This window comes from Scyliorhinus canicula, chromosome 3, assembly GCF_902713615.1.
Source record: "Scyliorhinus canicula chromosome 3, sScyCan1.1, whole genome shotgun sequence".
NCBI lineage: Eukaryota > Metazoa > Chordata > Chondrichthyes > Carcharhiniformes > Scyliorhinidae > Scyliorhinus > Scyliorhinus canicula.
In genome coordinates, this window is record NC_052148.1 from 136,606,848 (window position 1) to 136,618,247 (window position 11,400).

At 49.0% G+C, this 11,400-nt stretch overlaps 1 protein-coding gene across 4 annotated transcripts in view; it reads right to left on the reverse strand.

Annotated features, from left to right (window-relative positions):
* The window catches only part of tbc1d1 (TBC1 (tre-2/USP6, BUB2, cdc16) domain family, member 1), a 352,836-nt gene extending 343,973 nt beyond the window's left edge, over positions 1-8,863 (reverse strand). The window contains exon 1 of one of the 4 annotated variants that reach the window (XM_038791424.1): positions 8,318-8,863. In XM_038791424.1, coding sequence (XP_038647352.1) covers positions 8,318-8,719 — 402 coding nt within the window. In that variant the 5' untranslated portion in view covers positions 8,720-8,863. The remainder of the gene's footprint in view (positions 1-8,317) is intronic. The other 3 variants (XM_038791423.1, XM_038791429.1, XM_038791425.1) reach the window with 3 other exon arrangements.
* Positions 8,864-11,400: the final 2,537 nt, after the last annotated feature.

An 11,400-nucleotide genomic window follows, 5' to 3' on the forward strand; every position in this document is an offset into this window, starting at 1 on the left:
ACCGGGGAGTAGCGATACTGGTGGGGAAAAATGTGTCGTTTGAGGCATCGGAGGTGGTGGCGGATAAGGGGGGTAGGTTTGTTATGGTAAGGGGCATGCTACAGGGAGAGAAGGTGGTACTTGTTAGTGTGTATGCCCCAAATTGGGATGATGCGGGCTTTATGAGGCGTATGCTGGGACGTGTCCCAGATCTAGGGGCGGGGGGTCTGATTATGGGGGGGGCGGGGGACTTCAATACGGTGTTGGATCCTTCACTGGATACCAGTTCAAGGACGGGTAGGAGGCCGGTGGCGGCCAAGGTGTTGAGGGGGTTTATGGACCAGATGGGAGGGGTGGACCCATGAAGGCTTGTGAGGCCGAGGGCACGGGAGTACTCTTTCTTCTCCCATGTACATAGGGTTTATTCTCGGATAGACTTCTTCGTGGTGAGTAGGGGACTGCTTCCGGGAGTGGAGGAGGCCGAATATTCGGCCACTGCAATCTCCGACCACACTCCGCATTGGATAGAGTTGGAGATGGGGGAGGTGCGGGACCAGCGCCCGTTGTGGCGGTTGGATGTGGGGTTGTTGGCGGAGGAGGAGGTGTGTAGGAGGGTCCTGGCAAGTATTGAGGGGTACCTCGAGGTGAATGATACGGGGGAGGATCAGGTGGGGGTGGTCTGGGAAGCCCTGAAGGCAGTGATTCGTGGGGAGCTGATATCCATCCAGGCACACAGGGAGAGGAGCGAGAGGAGTGAGAGGGATAGACTGGTGGGAAAGATGCTGGAGGTGGACAGGAGGTATGCAGAGGCACCAGAGGAGGGACTGTTGGGGGAGAGGCGCAGCCTACAGGCTAAATTTGATTTGCTGACCACTAGAAAGGCGGAGGCACAGTGGAGGAAGGCACAAGGGGCAGTGTACGAACATGGTGAAAGGCGAGTAGGATGCTGGCTCATCAGCTCCGCAAGCGGGATGCGGCTAAGGAGATTGCTGGAGTGAGAGACAAGAGTGGGAATGTGGTGCGGAAGGGGGTAGAGGTGAATGAGGTCTTCAAAGACTTTTACGGGGAACTGTACCGGTCGGAGCCAACGGGGGAGAGGAGGGGAATGGAGAGGTTCCTCGGCGGGCTTTCTTTCCCAAAGGTGCAGGAGGAGCAGGTGGAGGGGTTGGGGGCGCCGATTGAGCTGGAGGAGCTAGTTAAGGGGATGGGGCAGATGCAGTCAGGGAAGGCACCGGGGCCGGATGGGTTCCCGGTGGAATTTTATAAAAAGTTTGTGGACCTAGTGGGCCCCTTGCTGGTGCGGGCACTTAATGAAGCGTGGGAAGGGGGTACTTTGCCCTCGACAATGTCGCGGGCGCTGATTTCATTAATCTTAAAGAGGGACAAGGACCCCCAGCAGTGTGGTTCATACAGGCCCATATCTCTCCTCAACGTAGATGCCAAGGTGCTGGCAAAAATCCTGGCCACCAGGATAGAGGACTGTGTGCCAGGGGTTGTACACGAGGACCAGACAGGGTTTGTGAATGGAAGACGGCTGAACACGAATGTGCGGAGATTGTTGAATGTCATCTTGATGCCGGCAATTGAGGGGGAGGCAGAGATAGTGGTGGCGCTGGATGCGGAGAAGGCCTTCGATAGAGTGGAGTGGGGGTACTTATGGGAGGTGTTGGGGAGGTTTGGATTTGGTGAAGGGTTTATTAGATGGGTGAGGCTGCTATATGAGGCCCCAATGGCGTGTGTGGCCACGAATGGGAGGAGGTCGGAGTACTTCCGGCTTTACCGAGGGACCAGGCAGGGTTGCCCCCTGTCCCCCTTGTTCTTTGCATTGGCAATCGAACCGCTGGCGATGGCGTTGAGGGATTCAGGAAGGTGGAGGGGTTTGGTGTGAGGTGGGGAGGATCATAGGGTGTCGTTGTATGCCGATGACCTGCTACTGTATGTGGCGGACCCGGTGGGAGGGATGTCGGGGGTGATGGGGCTGCTAGCTGAGTTTGGGGCCTTTTCAGGCTATAAACTAAATCTAGGCAAGTGTGAGGTGTTTGTGGTGCACCCTGGAGACCAGGAAGAAGGAATTGGTAGGCTCCCGCTTAGGAGGGCAGGGGAGAGTTTTAGGTACCTGGGGGTGCAGGTGGCCAGGGACTGGGGGACTCTTCACAAGCATAATTTCACCAGGCTTGTGGATCAGATGGAGGAGGAGTTCAAGAGGTGGGACATGCTGCCATTGTCGTTGGCGGGCAGGGTGCAGTCCGTCAAAATGACAGTGCTTCCGAGGTTCTTGTTCCTCTTTCAGTGCCTGCCCATCTTCATCCCCAGGGCCTTCTTTAGGAGGGTGACTAGCAGTATTTTAAGCTTTGTGTGGGCGCATGGGACTCCGAGAGTGAAGAGGGTATTCCTGGAGCGAGGGAGGGATAGAGGCGGGCTGGCGCTGCCCAACCTTTTGGGGTACTATTGGGCGGCCAATGTGTCAATGATGCGTAAATGGGTGATGGAGGGGGGGTGGGGCGGCGTGGAAAAGAATGGAGATGGCGTCTTGTAGAGGTATGAGCCTGGGTGCCCTGGTAACGGCGCCGTTGCCGCTCTCTCCTAAGAGGTTTACCACGAGCCCGGTGGTGGCGGTGACCCTAAGATTCTGGGGACAGTGGAGACGGCATAGGGAGGAAACAAGGGGCTTGATGGAGGCTCCATTGGGTGGAAATCATCGGTTCATCCCGGGAAACACTGATGGGGGATTTAGGGGGTGGTATTGGCGGGAGGTTTGCGGGTCTGGGGGAACTGGAAGATAAATTTGGGCTCCCCCAAGGGAACATGTTCAGATACTTGCAGGTAAAGGCGTTTACTAGGCGACAGGTAGAGGGATTCCCTCTGCTGCCCTCGCGGGGGGCGATGGACAGAGTGCTTTCGGGGGTGTGGGTCGGAGAGGGGAAGGTGTCTGACATTTATAAGGTAATGCAGGAGGTGGAGGAGTCATCAGTAGAGGAGCTGAAGGCTAAATAGGAGGGGGAACTAGGGGAGCAGATAGAGGATGGGACATGGGCGGATGCCTTGGAGAGGGTCAACTCTTCCTCTTCATGTGCGAGGCTTAGTCTCATCCAATTTAAGGTGCTGCACCAGGCCCATATGTCTGTGACTCGGATGAGTAGGATCTTTGGGGGTGAGGACAGGTGCACCAGGTGTTTGGGGAGTCCAGCGAACCATGCCCATATGTTTTGGGCATGCCCGGCACTGGAAGAATTCTGGAAGTGGGTGGCGGGGACGGTGTCGAGGGTGGTTGGATCCAGGGTCAAACCAGGTTGGGGCCTCACGATTTTTGGAGTTGCGGCGGAGCCGGGAGTGAAGGAGGCGAAAGAGGCCGGTGTTTTAGTCTTTGCGTCCCTAGTAGCCCGGCGGAGGATCTTGATGCAGTGGAAAGATGCGAGGCCCCCAAGTGTGGAGACCTGGATCAGTGACATGGCGGGATTTATAAAATTGGAGAGGGTCAAATTTGCCCTGAGAGGATCAGTACAAGGGTTCTATAAACGGTGGCAGGAGAATGCTTACCCGTTCAAAGAACAAAGGTAAGCAGGGTGTCAAAGGACAACCTGGAACAGGGAGCAGATGGCCCTAGTGGGGAGGGGAGACAGTGGTGAGGGAAAAACAGATCGATGGGAGAAATAAAAATAAATTGACCGAAATAAAAATAGTGAGAAGATGGAGGAGAGAGTTCAAGTCTGAGGTTGTTGAACTCCGTGTTAAGTCCAGAAGGCTACAACGTGCCCAATTGGAAGATGAGGTGCTGTTCCTCCAGTTTGTGCTGGTCTTCACTGGAACATTGTAGCAGGCCAAGGACAGACATGTGGACATGAGAGCAGGAGAGTGAGTTGAAATGGCAAGTGACAAGCTTGCTTTTGCCATTAACACATTCCGATCTCATAATGTGCCACCATCAGCACACTTCTTAGTCATTATCACCACCATTTACATTCCCTTTGTCTTTCTGTCCATCACACCTTTGTCAATCTCTCCTCAGCCTCCGCCGATCACTGGTCCTCTATCCTGCCCACTGCTCCACAACTGCAACCCCCCCCCCCCCCCCCCCCCACCCCCCACAGTATAAATCTCATCCTATTTCCAGTCCTCTTTAGCTCCGACGAAGAGTCATCCAGACTCAAAACATTAATTCTGTTCTCTCTCCACAGATGCTGTCAGACCTGCTGAGATTTTCCAGCATTTTCTGCTTCTGCTTCAACAAAATAATCCAGATAAACTGTCACCATTTATTACAAATCCACAGGGTCACAGGTTTATGGCCGCAGCCTCAGGTTACGTGCAGATAGCAGCTGCCAGCAATGCCACAGAGCTGGAAAGATTAATAAAGAATCCTGAGCTGGGCACATCTCCTCATCACAGATTAATCTTTTGTGAAGTATTTGTATATGTAACGAACCTAATGCCTATTTTCAATGGTTGCCATGAAAAATATCTGACCCAATTTCAGTCAGACATTTCTCAGCTCCGCAATCCCCCACCAACCCTCCCTCCCCCCCCCCCCCCCCCCCCCCCCCCCCCCCCCCCCCCCCCCCCCCCCAAGTGGGGCCCAGGCGCCATGGCCGTTGAAGTGGAGCAAGGATGTACGTAAACTTTTGGAACTTTTGGAACTTCCTTGGGGATGTATGCCTGGAGCTCAGAGAGTAGCGGGAATGAGTTGGTGGCAAGTGTGTGGACTTGGGGTGTCCCCCTCAGGATCGGGGTGCCCTGGCTGAGACCCACATTGCTGCATTAACACGGTAGTACAGTGATTAGCACTGTTGCTTCACAGCGCCAGGGTACCAGGTTCGATTCCTGCTTGGGTTGGGATTCCCACTGTCTGTGCAGTCTGTACATTCTCGCCGTGTCTGCGTGGATTTCCACTGGGAGCTCCGGTTTCATCCCACAAGTCCCAAAAGACGGTCTGTTAGGTAATTTGGACATTCTGAATTCTCTGTCTGCGTACCCAAACAGGCGCCGCAATGTGGCGACTAGGGGCTTTTCACAGTAACTTCATTGCAGTGTTAATGTAAGTCTACTTGTGACAATGAAGATTATTATTATTGTGGCACAGGATGTTCTTCCCCAAAACTGTGCCTGTTTAATGCCTGTTCATTGGGTGCAACAGAGCCCAATTTCCACGACACAGTGTTTTCCCAGCTCATTTAAATTCTTAAATCAATTAAACTCTGAAACTTTCTCAGGCAAACTGACTTTGGGCATCTTCACATGTCTTTGAGAGGTGGAAAATATGCCAATCAGTAGCAAGAGTGAGACAGAGAGAGAAAGAGAGGGGGAGTCAGAGAAAAAAAAACATATATCCAGGAACCAATCAGAAAACACTGAATTCAATGTTTGCTGAGACTTCATAGAAACATACAAGCCAACACTGTCAAAGCATGAACCCGATCATCCTCCTAATTTTTTTTCAAATTTAGAATACCCAATTCATTTTTTCTAATTAAGGGGCAATTTAGCCTGGCCAATCCACCTACCCTTCGCATCTTTGGGTTGTGGGGGTGAAACCCACGCAAACACGGGGAGAATGTGCAAACTCCATACGGACAGTGACCCGGGACCGGGATCGAACCTGGGACCTCAGCTCAATGAGGCAACAGTGCTAACCACTGTGCCGCCGTGCTGCCCCCACCCTCCCAGTGTTACCAGATCTAGGTCCCTTCCCACTGCACGCACCCACAACCCCCTCCCAAGGCATTTCCAGTGCTGTTGGACCTATGAATTCCCTCTCCCTTCACAGTCCGCTGAAAGTTAGAATTCATTACACCCCAGGGTTCACCTTCCCCATTAAACCACTAATCTTCAAGTTTGTTCTACTCCAGGCTCCTACCACCACAATGATGCCAGACTAAAGGATGTGCCAATCCCCAGTGACCCCTGCATAGTGCTACCAAGTTCCAGGAGCACGATTATAGTTTTGCCAAGTCTTGGGGCCATTTCCCAGTAGTTATGTCCAGCCATTTTCTTCAACACATCTGGTTACACGATCAGAAGCAGGTACTTCTTGTATACCTTTATAACTTCAACTTTAAAAATGGCACGGGATTAAAAATTTAAGAACTCGGTAATTAATTTTATTTTAAAAAGATTCACAAATGCCATTGATGTTCTATTTATGCTTTTCAGAATCATGGAGTTCAATCCTCAAAATACCACTGAAAATCTTAATAAATATTGGATTGGTTTTAGGCCTAACGAATCAATGAACTTAACATTATGACCTACATGATATAACACTGTTCTCATTATGGAACAGTATATTCTGTATCTTGTTTTCAGTAATGTCACAGGAGATCTCCTTGTCTATATTTAAGTCTGGTCTCTATCTCACATGTGTCACACTTCAGACATCACAGTTCGAATATCTCACTCAACACATCATACTTTAAGTGTCAAAGGTATAAAAATAGAAACATAGTCATTTCCTGCTGGTTTCTTTCTTTCTGCACTGATAATCTGCCTCGTTCCAATGGCTGGAACAAGAATTTAAAAATAGCTGCAAATCTACCAAAACATTCTCAAACCATTGGCATCAGGTTTTTGACCAGTTTAGACTACCTTTCTACAGGAATACCTGCACAGTGATCTTAAAACGATGGGTCATATTAATGACAACAGAACAAAAAAAATTGTTGAATTGTATATTCAAAACAAAAGCATAGAAATCAGAGGAAACCTTGTGCAGGCTGTATAATGCTCTTGTCAGACCCCACCTTATGTAGCATTTAGTTCTGGTCACCAAGCACTTGTGACATACCAGAGTCACAGACTGATTCCTAGTGTCAATGGATTGACGTATGAAGAACGACAAGGGAAACTTGGACTTTTCAGTTTTGAAAGGGACAACTGAGGGATGACCACAAAAGGGTGTTGAAGATAATAAAATCAATGGAAAAATCAGTTTCAGAAGATTAAATTACACCAAACTGTAAAATTGGGATTAGGGGTCTCAAATTCTAAGCAGCATGAGGTAAAATTATGGTAAAATTATGAACACGTTCAGGCAGTTTTGTTCCCAAGAGTGGTCAATGCACGTAACAGACTCCCAATACATGTAACAGACTCCCAATGCATTTAACAGACACCCATTGCGTGTACAGACTCCTGCAGTGGAAGTAAAACCCTCACGTTATTTAAGAAATTAGATTCCAAAACAGGGGAAAGTTAGTGTCTTTCTTAAGAGATTAACGAAAAATTAGCTCAATAACCATCTTTTCCTCAAAAGATGGAATGCTCCAAACCCCATGCAATGTCATTGGAGATGGGCTCATAACATTAATAAAAATACAAGACACATGTGTAACAAAGTCCCCTCCTGAAAGTTATTTCCACTTTGGTTAATGACACTGCTACATGTCTCATGATACAACACACTGTTGAAGTCGTTCTGTGTTTGAATTATCTAATAAACAAAACGTTCAGGAAGATAAAATAACAATAGTTATTTGTCTACAAGGAAAATTAAGCTAATATAATGTTTTTCCTTCAAGGGGCAGGCAAACTTTTTTTTCATGAATCAACGGCTTGTGGTGCAATGCTGCTATTGCCATCCTGCCAAGGCCAACATTCTGCAAACAGGCTAAAACCTCAGCATTTCTGACCCTGGATCTGACCCCATTTCCCACGTGTGCAATAGTGCAATGACGAAAGATGACATAATCCAGCACTGTGCTGGAATTATGGAAATAATTAGCTCGACAAACCTTAGACAAATCAAGTGAATTATTCGTGGTATCTTAAAAGTCCTTTGGAGGGTCACAAACAATTTGGTTGAATGTTAAGCAAGGCGAACCCCATCAGATCTCTCGACCCACGTGTTTAAAGTTGATGAAATATTTGGCCAACTTAAAACAACTTGAAAGTAGCAACGTTAGAACGGTGTCACCCCTACAGAGCAGTTTTAACTACACCCAACAATAAACAGGATGAGGCTTCAGTTGAACGGTGTCATTGACTGGCCCAAGTCAGTGGAAGTGCCTCCAAATAAACAAGAGCAACAACACACACAGAATACTCTCAGTCCTTGGACGTTGGGTGACAGTCACTGAAATATAACACACACATGCAGCAAACAAAGCATCGAATGTGAATCCATGAAGGAAATCACATTATGAAATTGTCATTAAACTAACTGACAATCCAGACAACGCCTGGATATCTCGCACACTGGCTGCTGGCAGTGTCTGCTCAAAAGAAGTTCTCCACGATGGACAGATATTTGCAACACTGATCATTCAATGTTTCAGTTAAAAGTTGCACTTTAAAATGTGTCTCTGTTACAATACAACATGCAATGTGGTGTTGGCGGAAGTCTTACCAGAGTGTGATCAGAAACCCGGAATACGAAGCAGAGACTGTGTTGTGGTTGCTGTGCAGCCTGGCTGTTGGTCAGATAGGCGAAGTAGCTGGGGTCGCCGCTGTGGTGCAGCAGCTTGTGGATGTGTTGTGCGCGGTGCTGGAAGACGGTGCGGGAGGGGAGCTGATCTGGCTTGGAGCCGGCGGCGGCCACACAGCGCACCCAGCCCTGCCACACCTGCAGGCGGACCCGGCGGCTCCCCGAGCCCCGGGCACTCCTTCTCCGCACCTCAGCCACCACCCAGGGCAGCATGGGCATGGTGGTGAGCTGGTGGACCGCCAGTGAGCCCACCAGCTGCAGGCTGAAGCGCTGGCCCTTGCCCTCCTGCCCGAGGCTGGGGTCCGCCGGCCTCTCCCCCTCCATCCTGGGTCGTACTCAAACCCCCAGCCGGCTCACCCCGGACCGGGGAGGCACAGCCATCGCTTGTCTCTCTAGCCCAGCTCCGTCTGTGACTGTGGCTGCAGAGTCAGAGGACGCCTTATCCAACCCAGTCTTCAACTGACATCCGCCCACAGCAGGCAGCTCACCTAGATGTACAAAAATTCCCCCCACCCACCACCCCATGCACTGCAAAACTGCTGAAGCTTCATCGCAATCTCGACTTCAGAAATCGCAAATGCATTTGTATTTTGTATTTTGCAGTCGAGCAAATGCCTGACTGATGCCCGATTCTCTCTGCGAGGATCTTTCAGGGTTGGACCATGTCTGAAGTTCCAGTACATCCAGGGTCAGGACACGACAGGGCGAAGGCATCTGGGATTATCCATCGCTTGAGCAGCATGGAGAAAATGCGTCCAGTCCTGAAGACCCCGAATGGGGCACAATGTTGGAGATCAGCCTGGAGGAACGGGGACTTTTCTATTGGAATGAAGGAAACTAAAATAGTTGATCAAAATTGTGAAAGAACTTGATAAGATCCATTTTAAAGCTTTCGACAGGCCAGTGTTTTAGAGAGAGAACACGCACTTAAGATCAACATTTTTAAAAATAGAGTGATGTTAAGAATTTTTTTTTTACAATGTTTGTGTGATCTTGAAATACTGAACCAACAACATCTTTAAAGTAGTAAATTGTGCCAGGGTGCTTCACTGGAGCAGAATCAGACAAGCACTGACAGCCACAGCTGACAATTGGGCCTCTAGCCCAGGAGGTACATTATAAAAATAGTCCAAAAGGAAATAGGGAGACGGAAAGATTGAAGGAGAGAATTCCAGTACTTGAGACCTCTAGATGGGGTCAGCAATGTACAATATTGACGCTTCGTCCCAGGAAGCAAGCTATGAACGTACAGCACAATTAGCACTGGCTTCCAACTATTTAAGTTAATAAGATGAACTAAATTAGGGGCTTAGTTCTGTCCACAGAATTGGATACAATGTTCATTTCTGAGCCTGAACATCGGTTTAAAGCAATCTTTGCTCTCTAAACTTTGACCACTCATTATACACATGATGCACGCAGTTTAATGGAAAGGTATGTCATGTGGGGACAGAATGCCCATTCTGAGCCATTGTAGAAAACTTAAAATGACATTTTTAAAATTCATTTTTACGGGATGTCGGCTTTGCTGGCCAGGGCAGCATTTGTTGTCCTTCCCTAATTGCCCTTGAGAAGGTGGAGGTGAGCTGCCCTTTTGAACCACTGCAGTCATGTGGTGTAGGTACACCTACTGTGCTGTTAGGGAGAATGTTCCAGGATTTTGACCCAGTGACTGAAGGAGCGGTAATACATTTCCAAGTCAGGATGGTGGGTGGCTTGGAGGGGAACCTCCAGGTGGTGGGGTTCCCAGGTATCTGTTGCTCTTGTCCTTCTAGATGGTAGCAGTCGTGGGTTTGGAAGGTGCTAGTTAGGGAGCCTTAGTGAGTTCTTGCAGTGCATCTTAGATGAAAGACACTACTGCTACTGTGTGTCGGTGACGGAAGGCATGAATAAGGAGCCAATCAGAACGGGAGGAGGAGAGTGGCGCCTCCTCCCGGTGCTCCGGTTTCCTCCCACAAGTCCTAAAAGATGTGCTGTTAGGTCATTTGGACATTCTGAATTCTCCCTCTGTGTACCCGAACAGGCGCCGGAATGTGGCAACAAGGGGCTTTTCACAGTAACTTCATTGCAGTGTTAATGTAAGCCTACTTGTGACAATAAGATTATTATTCTAAGCTTTTGGTGCGGTCAATGTGTCCAGTTTTCTACATGCCTTCATGCAGCATTTAATGCACCCTGTTTTATTCTCCATAACAGCAAATCAATGATTTTGCTTTGACAGTGGAGAAAAATCATATTCTTCAGGAGTTTTTTTTGGTAAGTAGTTTCTCTTTTCCCTGAGGTGTTCTCGTGCGGGGCGCAGTGGTTGCTGAGTGAGTGCTTGCTGAGAAGGGGAGTATTTTTTAAACTTACTGTTGGGAGTTTCCAGCTGAATCCGGTCGGAGTGAGGTCAGAGTGACTGCTGGGTAAGTAGTAAAGATTTAAATTATTTGTGCAGGCCCATAGCAGCTGATTGCTGTTCTCAAGCAGAGCGCAGTGATTGCTGGTTGAGTGTTTTATTTTTACCTGGATTTAAGTTGGGCAGTTCCTAAACTCTAGACACTACACTTGTAGTTTCCCCCACCCTTCCACCTCCTTGAAACTTAAGGGCTAGAGTGAATAACAGGTAAGCTCTTTCTTTTTTTATCTAGAGGGGTGGCAAGGAAGGCAGTGCAATATTCCTCCTTCAGAATGTTTGAGGTGAGGGACGTCGTCAGTGTCCCTGCTGATTTCACCTGTGGGAAGTGCACCCATCTCCAGCTCCTCAGAAACCGCGTTAGGGAACTGGAGCTGGATGAACTTCAGATCATTCGGGAGGCAGAGGTGGTCATAGATAGTAGTTTTAGGGATATAGTTACTCCGAAGAATCAAGATAGATGGGTGACGGAGAGAGGGGCTGGGAGGAAGCAGTCAGTGCAGGGATCCTCTGTGGTCATTCCCCTCAGTAACAAGTATACCGTTTTGGATACTGTTGAGGGGGACGACCTACCAGGGGTAAACCACGGTGAACGGATCTCCAGCACTGA